The sequence below is a fragment of the Pelodiscus sinensis genome, chromosome 4, assembly GCF_049634645.1.
Source record: "Pelodiscus sinensis isolate JC-2024 chromosome 4, ASM4963464v1, whole genome shotgun sequence".
NCBI lineage: Eukaryota > Metazoa > Chordata > Testudines > Trionychidae > Pelodiscus > Pelodiscus sinensis.
Window position 1 is genome coordinate 102,337,192 of NC_134714.1, and position 18,986 is coordinate 102,356,177.

At 45.8% G+C, this 18,986-nt stretch overlaps 1 protein-coding gene across 6 annotated transcripts in view; it reads right to left on the bottom strand.

Moving 5' to 3' along the window:
- PARVA (parvin alpha) overlaps nucleotides 1-18,986 on the bottom strand; it is a 256,682-nt gene that overhangs the window by 179,079 nt on the left and 58,617 nt on the right. Inside the window, exon 2 of one of the 6 annotated variants that reach the window (XM_075927860.1) lies at nucleotides 17,866-17,935. The exons of 4 other annotated variants lie outside the window; for them this stretch is intronic. In XM_075927860.1, coding sequence (XP_075783975.1) covers nucleotides 17,866-17,935 — 70 coding nt within the window. Of the gene's footprint in view, nucleotides 1-13,321; nucleotides 13,396-17,865; nucleotides 17,936-18,986 lie in introns of those variants that run through there. One more of the 6 variants, XM_075927864.1, reaches the window with a different exon arrangement.

An 18,986-nucleotide genomic window follows, 5' to 3' on the forward strand; every position in this document is an offset into this window, starting at 1 on the left:
TCTTCTGAAAAAACACATAGGTTTTTTATTGTTCTTTTGCTGTATAGACACTCTCTTTTGAAAAAAGTTTTTCCGGAAGATATCTTCTGGAAAAGCTTTTTCCGAAAGAAGCGTGCAGGTTAGACATAGCCTGAGAGGGAGAAAATTTGCAGATGTTGAGTTAGGAATTTATGAGTTCATGGTCTGAAGCACATTCTTGAGGGTGGACAGCATAGTTTTGTAAGCACACCCTCCTGTCAATCCACTTTTGCTTCCCACAAACAACTTCAAACAGGGTTCCATTTCTACTCTTTGTAATCTAGAAGAAATCAATAATTTTATTAGCCTTTGATTCAGAAAACATGCTTCCCCTTGCCCTAAGCAGAAATCATTGCAGAACAGTATATATATATATATATATATATATATATATATATATATATATATACACACACACACTAGGGGACTGAGGCCTCTGCTCGCTACACTCGCCTACCCACCTCTTTTCTATTTTGCTTCACTGAGACAGACTTTTGATGCTGATGATGTGATGATGTCATTGTGTCACCTGGCAGAAGCATTCTGTTGTCCAGCAGGAAAAACTTTTGTTTATATCGAAAGACATAAGATACATTGGGCCTAGTCTCTCCCACGCTGTCAAAAAGGGCTGAATTCAGACCCATGTTTTTCAAAGTTTCATGAAAATCAGAAGTTTAGCAAAGGAAGGAGGGAAATATGTTTCAAGTGGTTTTGGCCATCAATATAGAAAACAATTTAAAGTCAACATGAAACCGATAGCTTAATTTGTGAAAATAGATAAATACCATATCTGACACATAGCACATTAACCATGTAATAAATAAATACAGAAATAGTACTGAAATGCTTGGTTAATAGGTTTTGGTTCAGAGAGGAGGAAATTTAATTAAAGCATGTAATGTCAATTACTGTCATTTTTAATTGTATTATGCCTCCCTAGAAATAATGCAGACCCAGAAATATAAAGTTACCTGCATGTTTGATGTAAATGAGATAAAATTATCTAGGTCCTGAAAAAATCCAGATAGCCGTAGGAAAAATGCATGCTTACCTAATCTCACATGTCATAAAATTTAATTATTTATGGCCCATCTTTAAATTGTTGATTACATGAAAAGTGACATGCTTTCAGTTTAAACAGATAAAGCAACAACCCCAGCATTTGGCTTGTTTTTGGTTTGCATACATTTGTGTTTAAAAAACTTGATATTATTTCTGGATATTATAAATCTACTAAATCAAATTCTGTTACATTAATTTGCATCACTAAATAATTTGGCTTACTGTTAATATTAATAAAATCTATCAAAAACTGCAAGGCCTGATGCTGGATCTTGCTCTGTCTCTTTTGCTCTACCTTGTAGAAAATGGACAGTGAGCTAGTCCTGTGAAGGGAAATCCCCACTAGCAAAGCCAGAGTAGAGGTTGGACCTCCCTGATCCAACTCCTTCCGGACCTGATCAGACCCAAAGCAGGGAATTTGCAAGACCAGAGAAGGTTCCCTGCCACACTCCCAGTCACTGACTACCAGCTAGGAGAAGGGAGGCACTACCTCCAGTCACAGCCAGTCTGCCTGCTGGGTTGCTGGCCCCGCCGTTGCTGCCCTGGCCAGACTTCCTGCCGGTGATTGCCGAGGGCTGCTGCTGGATCTAGCCCCACTGCTGGGGGCTGCCACTACTCCCAGACCCTGCCTGTTCTGCTGCTTCAGCCCAGCCCCTTCTGAATTTAGAACCACTCCCTCCCTAGGTAACCCATTCCAGTGATTCACCACCCTCCTAGGGAAATAGTCTTTCCTAACATCCAACCTAGACCTCCCCCACTGTAACTTGAGACCATTGCACCTTGTTCTACCATCCGTCACTACTGGGAACAGCCTCTCTCCATCCTCTTTGGAACCTCCCTTTAGGAAGTTGAAGGCAGCTATCAAATCCCACCTCACTCTTCTCTTCTGCAGACTAAATAAGCCCAAATTCCTCAGCCTCTCCTTGTAGGTCATGTGCTCCAGCCCACGAATCGTTTTGGTTGCCCACCACTGGACTCTCTCCATCCCTCTACACCCTTTCTGAAGTGAGAGGCCTAGAACTGGATGCAATACTCCAGATGTGGCCTCACCAGTGCTGAACAAAGAGGAATAATCAAGTCTCTAGATCTGCTGGCAGTGCTCCTCCTAATGCAACCTAATATGCCATTCGCCTTCTTGGCTACAAGGACACACTGTTGACTCATATCTAGCTTCTCATCCACTGTAATCCCCAGGTCCTTTTCTGCCGAACTGCTATTTAGCCGTTCGGTCCCTACGCTGTAACAATGCTTGGGATTCTTCTGTCCTAAGTGCAGAAATCTGCACTTATGTTGTTGAACCTCATCAGATTTGTTTTGGCCCAATCCTCTAATCTGTTCAGGTCTCTCTGGACTCTATCCCTGCCCTCCAAGGTATCTACCTCTCCCCCTACCTTAGGGTACGTCTACACTACAGCGCTAATTTGAACTAACTTAGTTTGAATTGGTTAATTCAAACTAAGCTAATTTGAACTAGCGCATCTAGAACAAAAAACTAGTTCGAATTAGCGTTTTGCTAATTTGAACTAGCGCGTCCACACTGATTGGACGCAGGGGCGCATTTAAGGGCGGCTGAAACCGGTTCTGGCAGGGCATCAGGTCAGTAGTTGCTTTATGTGGCTGCTGTCTGAGGTTATCTGAGGCTCGTGCTTAAAGGGACCCCCCTGGACAGCCAGTTCTCAGCTTTTCCTGCTTGCTTGCCAACATCGCCGAGGGACAGCAAAGCGTTGGTCTCTGTGCCCGTCTGTGTCGGTGCTTCCCTTCGGGGACGCCGCCGCAGGTGGCAACATGGAGCCAGAGCTTGCCCTGCACCTTCTGGTGCACTTTCTGGACTTGCTGCTGCAAGCCTGCCAGCAATGGCTCGAGGCTTCCTGGCACCTCCTGGTGCATGTCAGCCCCCTGCCTCTCCACCTGGCCGCCCTGGGGGCCGTGGAGGAGCCGCGGCAGTGCCCCGGCACCGGCGTGCCCTGCCGCATCTGGCGTCTGGACACCAGCAGCGACTGGTGGGACCGCATCATCCTGGAGCGCTGGGAAGACCGACAGTGGACCCAGAACTTCAGGATGAGGAGGGACACCTTCCTGGAGCTCTGTGAGTGGCTTGCCCCTGCTCTGCGCAGAAGGGACACTCGCATGAGGCCCGCCATCCCCCTCCAGAAGCAGGTGGCCATCGCCCTCTGGAAGCTCTCCACACCGGACAGCTACCGATCCGTCGGGAACCAGTTCGGCATGGGGAGATCCACCGTCGGAGCGGTGCTCATGCAGGTATGGCACTCGTTGGCCACTGCGCCGGGGGGGAAGGGGGCTGCAAGGAGGGGATGGGCCACCCCAGGGACAAAGGGGGGGAGGGAGGAGGCAAAAGCACCTCGCACCGGAGGGGTCGGTCTGTCCCGGCCGTACTACACGCCGCCAGGGGGGTTGCTTCCGGGAGTGGGGCGCGGGGCACTGCCAGGGTACGAATGCTCCCAGGCACCAAGGCACCCCACTGATTGGCGCTTTGCTGTGTCTCTCTCCGCAGGTGGTCAAGGCCATCAACCGGGTGCTGCTCCGCAGGGTGGTCCGCCTCGCCGACCCGGACGCCGTCATCCGGGGCTTCGGCGCCCTCGGCTTCCCCAACTGCGGGGGGGCCATCGACGGGACGCACATCCCCATCTGTGCCCCAGAACACCAGGCGTCCCGTTACGTGAACCGCAAGGGGTACTTCTCCATCCTCCTGCAGGCCGTGTGTGACCACTGGGGACAGTTCACAGACATTAATGTGAGCTGGTCCGGCAAAGCACACGATGCCCGGGTGTACCGCAACTCCTCCGTGTGCCAGCGGCTGCAGGACGGGACCTTCTTCCCCGACCGCCACATCAGGGTTGGGGACATGGACATGCCCGTGTGCCTGGTAGGGGATGCCGCCTACCCACTGCAGCCGTGGCTGATGAAGCCCTACACGGGGCACCTCAATCCCTCCTGCCAGGCCTTCAATGACAGGCTGATCAGGGCCCGCATTGTGGTGGAGGGGGCCTTCGGGCGACTGAAAGCCCGCTTTCGATGCCTCCTCACCCGTCTGGACCTGGCCGAGCACAACATCCCTCCTGTGGTGGCAGCATGTTGTGTGCTCCATAATTTATGTGAGAGAAAGGGGGAGGCTTTCCTGCCAGCCTGGATGGCTGAGGCTGACCACATGGCTGGCCACTACGGTCAGCCCCGCACCGCCGCCGTCCGGGAAGCCCAGCGGGGGGCCGTCCAGATCCAGGAAGCCCTGCGGGAGACCTTCCTGGTGGAGGAGGAGGACTGACCTCTCCCTGCATGCCCCACTGGGGCCTTCTTCCACCCTACCCCCTTCCGCTTTCCCCTGCCTACCTACTGTCAAATAAAGACACCTGTTTTTCAAACAAAAACGTCTTTTTATTTAACATAACTGGGGTGGGGGGAGGGAGGACGAAGGGTGGGAGAGGGGAGGGGGAAACCTGGGACGAGGGAGCTGGAAGGGGAGGGAAGGGAGGAAGGGAAAGGAAAGCTCAGGGGCGGGGGTCCGGCTGCCTCTCCTGTCTCGCAACACTGCGGATCCGGGGGCGTTGGTGGGGAATGGTTGTGGAGGGTGGGGCAGGAGGGACGGGGGGTGTGGAGGAAGCAGAAGCGGGAGCAGGGGAACAGGAGCACGGGGAGCAGGAGGAATTGGGAAGCGGTCGAGCAGGCTCTGGAAGTGGCCTCCGGCGCAGCCTCAGGTCCTCCTGGACCCAGTGCTCCTGGATGTGGAGCTGTTGCTCCAGGAACCGGAGGTGCCACCTCTGGTACTCCTCCTGGTTCCTGGCTCTCCTGCTGGCCCAGGCGCGGGCGGCTGCTGCAGGCGGGGTAGTGCGCCCTGCAGTCCCAGGTGCTGCGGCTGTGGTGAAACAAGAACAGCAGTCAATTACCCCAGGGGCCCAGGTGTGTGAAACCCGGCTCCCCTCTGCAAGGCCAGGGCCCCTGCAGGATCCCCAGCTGCTGCTCCATGGTGGGCAAGGCCCAGGCGCACGGTCCCTGGGCTCCCGCTCGCCCCAGCCCCCCGTACACATAAGGGGAGCACGATGGTACTCACATGTGGACGCCTCCCCGGCCTCGGATGACACAGGCGAGCGGCTCTGTGTGGTGCCTCTGGGGTCCTGGGTCCTGGGCAGGCTGCCGGCAGGCTCCTGGCTCTTGGAGCCCTCCTCCTCCTCCGTCTCTGGGAGCGGTCCCTCTGTCCCGGTGTCTATCACATCCCGGGGGGCAGGGACGGCATGAGCCCCCAGGAGGCGGTCCAGAGCCTGGAAGTGGGGGCACGCCTCCGGGTCGGCCCCTGGCAGGCAGGCCCGGGAGTAGGACTGCCACAGGTCCTTGATTTTCCAGCGCACCTGCTCTCGGCTGCGCTGGTGGCCCCTGGCGGCCAGGCTGGCAGCCATGCGGCCGTAGACTGCCGCGTTCCTGTGGCTAGTGCGGAGATCATGGACATTGGAGGCTTCCCCCCAAACCTCGATGAGGTCCACGATCTCCGCACTAGACCACGCGGGCGCCCGCCTCTTGCGACCCCGGGCAGGGTCCTGGGAGCCACCAGGCTGGTCCCGGGAAGAGGGGGAGGGCTGGGTGTCATTGGGTGGCTGGCTCATGGGGTGTCAGCTGCTGGGTGTGCTGGCACGGGTATTGGCAGCCTTGCAACTGGCACAAACTGTGTAGCCAGCCCGTGGCCCTTTAAGGGCTCCGGGGCTGGGAGGGGGGCAGTAGAGTTTCCCTGGTGTTGGCCAGAGTGGCCACCAGGGCAAGCTGGGAAGGGCTAGCCTCCCACTAGTTCGAATTAAGGGTCTACACAGCCCTTAATTCGAACTAGTAAGTTCGAACTAGGCTGAATCCTCGTGGAATGAAGATTACCTAGTTCGAACTAAGCGCTCCGTTAGTTCGAATTAAATTCGAACTAACGGAGCGCTAGTGTAGCGCCTATGAAAGTTAGTTCGAACTAACGTCCGTTAGTTTGAACTAACTTTGTAGTGTAGACATACCCTTAGTGTCATCCGCAAACTTGCTGAGGGTGCAATCCATCCCCTCATCCAGGTAATTAATAAAGATATTGAACAAATCAGCCCTAGAACCAATCCTTGGGGCATTCCGCTAGAAACCGACTGCCAATTTGACATCGAACCGTTGATAACTACCTATTGAGGTCTACACTACTATCCTGCTTCCCTCAGTGTTGAGACTGACCGTGAGGATACAATGCCTCTTTCACAAAGAAAGCTGCCTCAGTGGTTGTGTAGACCAGGCTCTGCTGACTGTAGACTGGCGTGCCCTTTAGTTCTACACCCTGGAATACCTCTTGTTGCTGCTAACACATCCCTTCTTCTATGAAGGGTTTAGGAACAAATGGTGTAAAACCTGTATGGTTGTTTTATGAGTTCCAATAGAGTTGGTTTAAAATCATTTTGTGGAACGAGGTGTACCGGTAGTTCGGAATAGGAAGCCTAGTCCGAACTACCTATTTTGAGCCCCGTGTAGCCGCGCTGCACGGGGTTCGAACCAGCGGGGTTTTAAAAATGGCGGCTCCCCGCTTATGCAAATGAAGCCCGGGAAATGCAAATCCCGGGCTTCATTTGCAAGTGTGGTATGCCTACATTACCCTCCTAGTTCGAACTAGGAGGGTAGTGTAGACATACCCAGAGATATTAGCCTTTGATGGACCTATTCTCCATAAACTTACCTAATTATTTTTTTAAAACTTAGTTATATTTTTGGTCTTCTTGAGATCCCCTGCCAACAAGTTCCACTGGATGGCTGTGCACTCTGAGAGGCAGTAACTTCTTATGTTTTTTTTAAACCTGCTATCTATTCATTTCATTGAGTGACCTCCTTCACTCTTATGTTATATGAAGGAGCAAACAACAGTTCCTTATTCCCATTCTTCACATCAGCCAAGATTTTATAGACCTCTATCATATCTCCCCTCATTCGTCTTTTTCCTAAGATAAAATCACCTACTATTTTTTTAATCTCCCTTTGTATGGAAGTTGTTCCGTATCCCTAATCATTTTTTATGCCCAACTCTATGTTTTTCCAATCCCACTGTATCTTTTTTGAGATGAGACAACCAGAACGCCATGCAGTATTCAAGGTGTGGCCATACCCTGGATTTATATAGTGGAATTATGATATTTTGTTTTATTACATATCCCTTTATTAATGGCTCCTAACATTCTGTTTGCATTTTAGACTCCTGTTGCTCAATGAGCAGATGGTTTCAAAGAATTGTCCACAATGACTCCAAGATCTCTTTCTTGAGTGAAAGCTCTTTCATGAGCTTTTGTGGGTAAATGCCACTTCATCAGATGAGTTGGAGTGGAAGTTACAGAATCCAGGGCTTATATAACAGCAAAGGCTGTCAATTCTAGGACCAGTATTAATGAAGATAAATAAGTCAGGCTAGATGTGTCCCATTCATAACATTTTATGTGGAAATGCGAATATCAAAAGCAGGGAAAATTGCCTTTGTAGTGAATTAACCAATTATTATCTTTATTCAAGCCCAAACTGATAGGCTGTGTCTACATTGGCACCCTTTTCCAGAAAAGGGATGCTAATGAGACACTTCGGAATTGCAAATGCCGCGGGGGATTTAAATATCCCCCACGGCATTTGCATGAACATGGCTGCCGCTTTTTTCCGGCTCGGGGTTTTGCCGGAGAAAAGCGCCAGTCTAGACGGGATCTTGCGGAAAATAAGCCCTTTTCCGGAAGATCCCTTAGTAGGAATAAGGGATCTTCTGGAAAAGGGCTTATTTTCCACAAGATCCCGTTTAGACTGGCGCTTTTCTCCGGCAAAACCCCGAGCCGGAAAAAAGCGGCAGCCATGTTCATGCAAATGCCGTGGGGGATATTTAAATCCCCCACGGCATTTGCAATTCCGAAGTGTCTCATTAGCATCCCTTTTCCGGAAAAGGGTGCCAATGTAGACACAGCCATAGTGTTGAACTTGTAAATGAACTCCAGTTCAGCTGTCTCCCTCCTTCACTAACACTGGTCCCACAATTGACAGGTAACTCAGGTAACAGGACTCTCCAACTTATCTGATGAGGTGGGTTTTACCCACGAAACCTCATGACCTAATATATTTATTAGTCTCTAAGGTGCCAGAGGATTACTCCTTGTTTTCAAAGTTACAGCTTAATATGGCTATCCCTCTGAGACTTGAGTGGAAATAGTTGATTGAGACCCTATCATTTTTTATGTGTAGCTGGGATTAGGGTTGTGAATGAATAGTTGACTAGTCACTTCCCCCCACTCTTGCTGTCTCTATCAGAAAGAGGCAGCAAGGAGGGGAGTGGGAAGAAAGGGGGTGCTTCAAAGCAGCAGCGATGAGTGGAGCCCGGGGTCAGCTGGGGACTCCCATGCTGACCCTGGGCTCCATGTGGTGCGGCCGCTTTGAAATGCTGTAGGGAGCCTTATGCTGGGAGTTGAGCCCAGGCTCCATGCAGTGCTGCCTCTTTGAAACACCGCGGGGAGCATGGGGCCAACAGGGGATGGCTTGAATCCCCAGCTGACTCTGTGCTCCCTGCAGCACTTTTGCCATTGAAGTATAGCAGCATCCCTGGAGGCTGTTGCTAAACTTCAAAGTCGGAGGTGCCCGTATCGACTAACTGAATAGTCGATACAAATTGCATCAACTATTCAATTAGCCAATACATCTAAATTTAGCATCCTGAGCTAGGATTATGTTTTCCATTTTATATTTATCAATACTGAATTTCATATACCATTTTGTTGCCTCGTCACTCAGTGAGCTCCCTTTGTAACACTTTGCACTCAGTTTTGGAATTAAGTATCTTGCTTAATTTTGCATCATCTGCAAATGTAACCACTTTACTATTTACCTCTTTTTAAGCAGTTCTAGCACAGATCCATGGGGATACTACTGTTTACTGTGCTTCACTATGAAAACTGATCAATTATTCCTATGTTTTGTTTTCTATCTGGTGAAGAGTTACTGATTCATGAGAGAATCTTCCCTCCTTATCCCATGATTGCTTACTTTCCTGAAGAGCCTTTGGTGAGAGACCTTGTCAAAGTCTTTTTAAAAAATTCAAGCACAATATATTCAATGGATCACCCTTGTCTATATGTTATTGATAGAGCCCTGCACAGATACAAAAATTGTGTTTGCATCCGTCTGCATCCGCAAAAATAAGCCGCAGATATCCGCATCCATGGAGATCTATAGATTTGCAGTATTCTAGATATAGATACCCGCAGATATAAACAAATATTTATAGATTTGCAGGGCTCTATTTATTGACCCGCTCAAAGAATTAGAATATTTCCCTTTACAAAAGCTGTGTTGATTCTTCCCCATGAGAACATGGTTATCTATGTATGTGATAAGTCTGTTCTTTTATCATTTCAACAAATTTGCCTGGTACTAAAGTTAGGCTTAGCCATCTATTGCTGCCAGGATGACCTCTGGAGCCTTTTTTAAAAAATAGCACATTAGACAGACAGGCTCGTTTAATCATTCAGGGTATGGCTACCCTACAGCATTATTTCGAAATAAGCTATTTCAAAATAGTTAATTTGAAATAGCTTATTTCGAAATGACACGTCTACACTCAAAATGCATTTTGAAATAGCGTTTTTCTATTTCGAAATAGCACGTCCACACTGACTGGACGTTGACTCACATTTAAGGCTGGTTGGAATCAGTTCTGACAAGGTATCAGGTCAGAAGTTGCCTTGTGGCCAGGGTGGCCAGCAGGGCACCCTGGGAAGGGCTGGAGGTACCCTATTTCGAAATAAGTGTCTACACAGTGCTTATTTCGAAATAGCACTTTTGAAATTGGCACTATTCCTCGTGGAATGAGGTCTACCAATTTCAAAATAAGCCCTACATTATTTCAAATTAATTTCAAAATACAGAATGGTTGTGTAGACGCTAGTACAGTTATTTAGAAATAACAGCTGTTATTTCGAAATAACTTTGCTATATAGACATACCCTCAGTTACATACCAAAGTTAGTAGTTTTGCAATTTCATATTTGAGCTCTGTCATATCTGAGTTCCATCAGAACTTTTGGGTGAATGCCATCTGGTTCTGGTGACTTATTATGGTTTAATTTATTATGATATTGTCTACTGAAATAAATTACTAACACAATATGATTCACTCATATCAAAACTACTTCAGATTAAGAGACACACTCTCAGTCGATTAACTAACAGATCTATCACTACGCAATCATTATTTGTTGTGCCTGTTGCAAAGGTCCAAGTGTGAATAAATGTATGACAAGACCACCAACTTTCATCTTGCAAGCAGCTTGAGGAGTATAAACATAGAGGAAGAAAGATTCATACTTGTTATTATATTTATATACATATCTCCAGGTGCCTTATAGCCACAGAGATATTCCTTATAAAAAAATCCACTCGTAAGCTTTTCATCGTGAAATGCTCAACAATATCCCTCTCCTTCCAATCCAGCAACTGGCAAGAGCGAAATGCCATATATTGCCAGCCTTACTCATATAAGTAGTACCTTCCTCCAGTGTTACAGTCACGACTGATTTCCAAGAGGCCACTTGCCAAAGAAGGTACTATTTGGTGAAAGTATACCTAGCAGAATCTGGCATTAGTGTTATAATATCACTTCCACGGGTGAAAAATTAGTGTAATTACCTATGATTTACACTGGTGTAAGAAAAGTCATAAACAGAGCCAGGGTCTATGTGACACAGCCAGGAATAGAGCCTAAGCCTCTTGACCTTCAAACTTAACTTGAAGAAGACCATCTTTCCTTTGTTGTCACTTTCTCTTTGCCTTCCCTTTGTTACTTGGACTCCAATTTCCTTCAGCTCAGGATCCTATCGGCTAAACTGCATTATATACTCCACTTCTTTTTTGTTCTCTTCACTCTATCTCTAGAATATTACCTAGCTGGCAATAAGCTTCCTAAGAGGCTACTTTCCTATCACACAATAAGCAATTTACTGACACACTACTGTTCGCATATAGTTCTGCACCTAGACAGTGAATTGGTTAGCAATTCCATATGTCAGAGTTGCTACAGCTTTCTGGAAAATTGTATGACTTTGGGTACATAAAAAAAGCTAACAGCAGCAGGAAAAAAATCATAAAAATGTAGCCAAATTTGTTTCATCCTGCCTGCATCAGCAAATTTGGTCAATGACCTCTCTATGAGTCATGCAAGAGCTTTAAAACTTGCAATGATTTATATATTCAGGATAGGAAGTTCAAGGCTTACATTTTTATTCCCAAACCATACATTATTCCTCTCTACACACAATTTCTTGATAATTACATCTGCCCCGAAATATATAGGCATAATTTTTTTCTGCTTTGTGGTACATATTAACCAAAACCACTCATTTCAATAACAGTCTCTATGTTTTTGGCTGATTGCAGCAGATATGTTGGATATTCCTGGAACCATAGATGGTGGATGCTTTTATTATAGCTTTAGTCATGGAAACGGGCTTCTACCAATAGTAGAATGGTTTGTAACAAGGTAATTATGAAGGGGGGGGGACTTTATATTTTACATGGTATCAAAAATAAGAAGCATCTATTTCCTCCATTCAGCAATCTTTAAAATAAAATAATAATAAATATCACCTAGCTCTTATGTAGATAGCACTTTTCATCAAAAGATCATTTTACAAAGGAAGGTAAGTATTATTACCGCCCATTTACAGATAAGAAAGCTGACTAAGCAGTGAAGTGCCTTGCCCAAGATCAGCCAGCAGGTGAATGGCAGAGACAGAAATAGAATGCACATCTCCTTTTGAGTCACAATCTAGTATTTTGGCCATGAGACCATAGTGACTTCCCAGGAGGACCTGCATTCCTAAGTTTAATGAACTGTAGAACTTTTGAAGAAAAGCACTTGAATACAAGATGGAAACTAGCAGTACAAAATCTCTCTGTGTCATGCACAGAGAATATTTTGTTATCAGTTTGAGTAAAACAAAGCACAAGCAGCTTTTTAAATTACATGGTAAATACTATACATATAATGTTGCTTTCCTTTCTGTGAGGCCTAGCAGTTCACTCTCATCTCACTAAAGCAACTCTGAATCAACCATTACCTGTGACTTTTGCAGAGATATATAGATGTTTTATGGAGCCAGTTTGGCTGTTTTCATGTTTATCATGTTTTTTAACTGCTGCTATGTACATTTGGGATTGGGGAAATAGGATGTCCCTGTGACACACAGTACAGAATTTACATTTGTTATAAGTATTTGAATACTGAATGTTAAACCCAAAAAGTTTCATGTCAGGGTTCAGAGCACAGAGCCCTTTTAAAGATCAATAGTACATTTAGTTTACTGGGGAAAAAAAAGAATGATTCAATTCTAGAACCTCACAGGCCCTATAAGGGCCAAAAAGAACATGTTTTGTAGAGAACTGAGCTAAGAAAATTGTGTTTTGTTTTTTCTAAACCTTACCTGCTGGGGTTTGATTTTATAAAACTGGAGCAAATTCAGATTGATTTCCATTTGGCCTGAACCACCATATTTAGGGTGAAGAGGTAAGAAACTCAAATGAAAGCATGAAGCTTTGATCTATTATCCATAATGAGCATAGCAGGTACTTTTTGTTTTGGAAAGTCTGCCATTCATCAGGTTTTGCCAAATCTGGTACGTATGGTTCAGATCCTGAGTTCTGTTTTGTGTAAACCATCAGTATAAAGGCATGGAAAAATGTTTCCAGTTTGGACCCATCTCTAATTTTAATATCATTCCAGCTCCTCTGTGAACTAGGAAACGGGATGCCATGGAACAAGGGGAAAAAGTAAGCAAATCCCTTTTCTATGACCCTGTTGAGCATGTTATTACCTTTCTACAACTCTAATTGAACAATAAGTAATTACTATGTTAATCTTCAGTTGTCAGTGACTAAGCCATCCTAGTAAGGGAATAACATTCCCCTTTCTTTTTGGACAGTCCTAGTAAGTGAAAATTCTTTCAATTGAGTTTATGTGATGATAGTTATTGTTAATCTACCAGATGCTAGTATCTACAGGGCCTAAAACCTAAATGCCCTCATCACTTGTCTCTGAGTTTGTGGTATATCTGGCATGCTACCAAATAGTTGAGCCAGTTTGGTATACTATAGCATTGGCCCCAGAAGGCAGTGCTTACTGCAGTACTTCTCTATTCATCCTTTCACCTGTCAGCTTCATATAACAAAGATGATATATTTTCTTAAGTTGGTAGTCCACTAAAACTTTCCTTACCCAACAGACCAGCAGGACACTACTCTGGGTTGGTTGTAACAGAAAATTTCTCTCCTGCTGCCATCCTTCTGGAGCTACATGATTGTTTAAAACAAAAATAAAACCACAGTTACCTATTGGGCATCCAGATTAAAATACAGGAACTTAGTGCTAATCTTTAGAAAGTCCTGCTTTGACACTCACTACACTTACAGGTCTCATAAATTAAAACCAGAACACTGAACCCCCTGGACTGATTCCAATCTTTTCTGGAAACATTAGTTGAAGAAGCTAAAAAGCAGGAGAAAGATATCAGCCTTGCACAACTGTCATGAAAAATACCCCCTATAAACATAAAATCTAGTTGTCTGCACTTTTTCTGGTAATTATGACAATAAGGATAGATATTGGCTTTGTTTTGAAACCATTACTGCTTATCAGATTTTACAATGTAAGATTGCAAAATGTTGCACAAATTTTAACTAGCTGATTTCAACTTTCTAATGGACAGCTCTCCAAACACAGCCAGGAATCAGTAAAACTATCTTGTCCATCTTTAGCAGTAATAAAGAATCTGCCAGCCACATTCTTCCCTCAATGTCATTTGAGCAATTGACTTCAAAGGAGTTTCACAAATAAGAGTGGGTAGAGTTTTGCCCAGCAATATGAATTTTTAAAGCAAGCCTGTTGGTGATGTATCAGCCAGAATTGCATCAAGCTCCTTCTCCCATACCTGTGCAGTTTCTGCAACACTAGCAGGAGTAGAAAAATAAAACGTAATTTTTGTCACTGAAGCAAGCAGATATGGCTCTAAGCATGCTCAGTGAGCAGCAGATCCATTGTGTATGAAAACACCACTTTTATCAGGTCACTTTTCAGACTAAAACTACAATTTAACCTCACAATATCACTTTGAGGTAAGGGTTTGTCACTACAAAGAGGGGATTTCCCCAGTACCCCATAACAGGGCCAGAATTAGAATTAAGGAGCTCCAAGCTTGTAGTTCCTTGCTTTAGTCCACTAACTCATTCAAGCTTCACACTTATTTTTATTTGTGATCTACAAGAACTTAATCCAAGTACTAGAGACTGGCCTAGTCACTCTCTTAAATATGTATTTATTACCATATTTTCTATTTGAAAGGTAAAAGCCTATTTTCTTCTCCATACTAGGGACATTAGTGTACAGTCAAATAAATGATTAACCAATAAACCTAGGTTTATCGGTTAATCCTACTGACTACATGCACTCTCCCCCCCTTGCTGCCTCTGTATCAGAGGCAATGGCAGGGGTGGGGGGTGGGTGGAGGGAACTGGGAGCCGGTACCTGTGAGGAGCTGGCTTTAAGCAGGCTCCCGATGAGCATCAAATCTGTCTGTCACCCCCAACCCCATGCTATAGCCTCTGATAAAGAGGTAGCAATGCGGAGGGTGAGAGGGGCAGGCAGGAGCAAATATGTGTGGGGAGCCAGCTTTCAAGCCAGCTCCCCTCACGCATAGGCTCCGTCAGTCCCATAGCTGCCTCCTACAGAGGAAGTGAGAGGGGGCAAGCAGGAGCCGGTGCTGGAAGGAGCTGGCTTAAAAGCTAGTTCCCCGCAGCACCAGGTCCATGATGCCTCCTGCCCCTTCCCCCCCAGCCCTGCTCCCTCAATCAGAGGCAGCAGTGTGGGGGTGGAGTAGGGCAGAGGAGGCTGTCGTGAACAGTGGCTTCAAAGTCCCTCTGGACAGATACTGTTCTGCATCCTCTGGAGCAGCCTCTGTCCGCAGTGAGCCTGGGCTGACAGAGGCTGCTTCGTGGCAGCAGCCATGTCTGCAGGGAATCCAAGCTCCCCATCTCTGTCCGTGGGGAGCTCGGATCCTCATAGACAGGGGCTGCTGCTAAGCACAGGGTGGCAGGCAGACAATTTGCGAGGGGAGTTGGTTTTTAAATAGAGAGGCAGCAGCACAGAGTTGCAGAGAGCTCCCCGAGCATGGGGCCACAGTGCACTGGCTGCTGGCCCCACCCCTAGGGACTACCAAATAGTCATGTAACCAATCATATTTTATGTGTTTACACAACTAAGCAATTATACAATAGCTAACATCCTTACACCACAGAAAAAAATGCTAACTTTTTTTACTTTAATGTTAGTAATTTATATTGCATAATTTGCAGTTTAATTTCAAACATCCTGCAACTCCTTCAGTGTAATGAATATTTCTCCTGCAGAACAATTTTTAATGACAATTTGTATTAATAAAATGTGTGCACAGTGTTAGAAAAATGGGGCCAAGTTCCACCCTTAGTTACTCCATGCATCTGGAATTCATTAAAGTTTCACTTTACATAACAAAAGCTCAATGTGTTCTCAAAATGATGATCAAAAGCACAGACAGAGTGGAAACATCTTTTATTTAAGTCTAGGTATAACAACGAACTGTGTTACTGTAAGGCTGTGTCTAGACTGGCCAGTTTTTCTGGAAAATCAGCCGCTTTTCCGGAAAAACTTGCCAGCTGTCTACACTGGCCGCTTGAATTTCCGCAAAAGCACTGACTTCCTACTGTAAGAAATCAGTGCTTTTTGCGGAAATACTATGCTGCTCCCGTTCGGGCAAAAGTCCCTTTTGCGCAAAACTTTTGCGCTAAACTTTTACGCAAAAGGGCCAGTGTAGACAGCTGAGATTTGTTTTGCGCAAAAAAGCCCCGATCGCGAAAATGGCAATCGGGGCTTTTTTGCGCAAAAGTGCGTCTAGATTGGCCACGGACGCTTTTCCGCAAAAAGTGTTTTTGCAGAAAAGCATCCGTGCCAATCTAGATGCTCTTTTCCTAAAATGCTTTTAACAGAAAACTTTTCCGTTAAAAGCATTTTCGGAAAATGCCAGTCTAGACGTAGCCTAAAGGTAAAAAAAGCTGCCATCTTGTTTTCAACCATAGTCTAAAGCGGGGTGGGCAATCATTTTTGAAGGCGGGCCACTTCATAAATTTCAGAAGTGGTCGTGGGCAACTCCAAAAGCAGCAGGGCCTTGGGTAGAAGGGGCGGGACCTCAGGTAGAAGGGGCAGGGTTGGGAGCTAGCCTACCCCAAGTTTTGCTTGCCCTGGGGTTCTTGCCCCTGAGTTCCAGCCAATGGAAGGGGCAGGACCTGGAGCAGATGGGACTGTGCTGGGGACAAGCCTCCGCATCAGAGTTGTCCGGGGTGGAGGCTTGGAATGAAAGACACACCAAAGGGCTCGCAGCTCCTGGTCCTGCTGCTAATCCGTTGCCTGGCAGCTGCAAGCCTGACGCCTTTTCAGTTGCTGCTATTAAAAGGTTCCCGGCTCACAGCTCCAGGCGGCTGCAAGGCAATGCATTAGCGGCGGGGACAGGAGCTGTGAGCCCTTTAGCAGCAATTTAAAGGGCTTGTGCCTGCCAGCGACTGATACCGTCCTGCCTGCCAGCTGCCCAAAAGGCGCGAGCCCTTTAAATAGCAGGAGCTGAAAGGGCTTGTGCCTCACCAACAGCTCCCAGGCAACGCGTTAGCAGCAGGTCCAGCAGCTGCGAGCCCTTTCGATTGCTTCTACTTAAAGGGCTTGTGCATGCCAAGTGGCTGCTACTGCGGGCTGGGTCAAGGTCTAGGCAGGCTGGATCCGTCTCACTCACAGGATCTTGCCCAGCCCCGGGCTAAAGGGACACAAGCCAGAACATTCAGTTCATAAAACCAAATTGGAGTTTTTCCAGTTTCTGGATGCACAAGTAGTGAAAAGGTTTGCAGCCCTCTCTAATCCGATGGGGGCATGCAGCAAGAGGGGCTGCACTCTATTGCAGTAGCACCTGCATGCAAATGCAGCGGTGTCAGCTTTAGAGCTCTGAAGGGAACCTCTTGCCAGAAGTAAATGCCGTTTGACAACAGCTCCTAATAAGAGGAAGGAAATGAAGGAAAGAAAAGTGATAGGAAATAAAAGGACTTAATAAAACAGGATTTATTGCTTTCATTTGCGATGGTTTTCCTTTGTTCTGTTTAAGCACTGTGCCTTCCAATTCCAGATACAGCACAAAAGAGATACTTGTCTAAAAAAGTTTATTTCTATCTGGGATTGCCTTTCAAGACGCAGCATAGACTCAGTAATGCATGATTAGGCATAACAATGGACAAGCTCTAATGAATTTGGCACAGCCTTTGCTTATGATACCAATCAAATCAATATTAATGGGGAATGTACACGCTCATTACAGCACAAAATGGGCACCAATCTCCTCAGGAAGGTTTTTGGGTCATAAACTGTGTTTGAGATCAGTATAGCTGACTTCTCCTCCCTTTTCAACAGGATGGAAAAATATATAATTATGTGCTATTTAGTACCTGGGTAAAATCCACATTCAGGCTGAGTGTGGCATACTACTGAAATCAATCCAAAAGGAAGAAGTCTTAGTTTAAAAAAAATAAAGATTTTAATAGCTCAGAGAGTTCAAATTCAATTCTTAAGTAGGTAACACTAGCTATTTCTCATGCTGCCTCACATTTCTCTATTTATTTTTATCTGCAGAATCAAACATGCTAGAGAGGGAGGCCTGGTAAGTATTGCCTCAGCCATCATGCTTGGTTACTTACATCTGTGGTCAATTCTCCACACTTTCTTCCATAAAAGGTAAACGAGGCACTGTACTTGCAACAGGATAATCTAAACAATATGAACAATGTTACTGTTAAAGACCATCTGGTTCATCAAGCACAGCCCCAGACTGTTAACTCCTTGAGTAAAACAGGGAACCACGCAGTATGGTTTCGTCTATACACAATTCATTTTTAAGCTGATAAAATGCTAGAGTTCCTGACACACAACAGATTCAGTGCCCAGAGAAATTCAGTCTCTCTTTTCGCACTCCACAGAGCTCTCCTATGTTGTAATCTCGGCTTGTCAGCAACATTTACATATAATATTTTCTACAAAAAGTTTCTGGGCTCTTCCGTAAGCCTCTATCAAACAGTTCTACGTATGGATTTTTATTTTGTTTTGGGGAGGGCAGGTTTCAACTCATAATCAATTTATAAACTAATGGCCTGATCCTACAAACATTTAGGCACACAGCTATTAACTATGTAAGTAAAATTATAATTCTTCAGGCTATAAACAAACAGGCCCTGAAAAACTAAATGAGGGCTACTCAACTTCGGAAGCTCCAAGGTCTACAATGATACTCATAGCACATGCGGAGGACCGCAACTTAAATGTGGTTCCATAGACATGCAAATGTATATGCAAATATATGTAAATAACTTATTTCACACAAAAGGACATGACTACAAAGATTAAGGCAAGACTACACAACATGAAGGCCCCATTTAAGTCAGTTCCACTGATATTAATAAAAATGCAATATTTACCCAATTTCCACCCATATGACAGCTCTTTTAATGAGCAATGAGGGTATGTCTACACTACCCCGCTAGTTCGAACTAGCGGGGGTAATGTAGTCATCCGCAGTTGCAAATGAAGCCCGGGATTTGAATTTCCCAGGCTTCATTTGCATGAAGCCGGCCGGCGCCATTTTTAAATGCCGGCTAGTTCGAACCCCGTGCCGCGCGGCTACACGCGGCACGGACTAGCTAGTTCGGATTAGGCTTCTAATCCGAACTAGCTGTATACCTCGTTCCACCTCATCCAGCCTAATCCGAACTAGCTGTATACCTCGTTCCACCTCATCCAGCCTAATCCGAACTAGCTAGTCCGT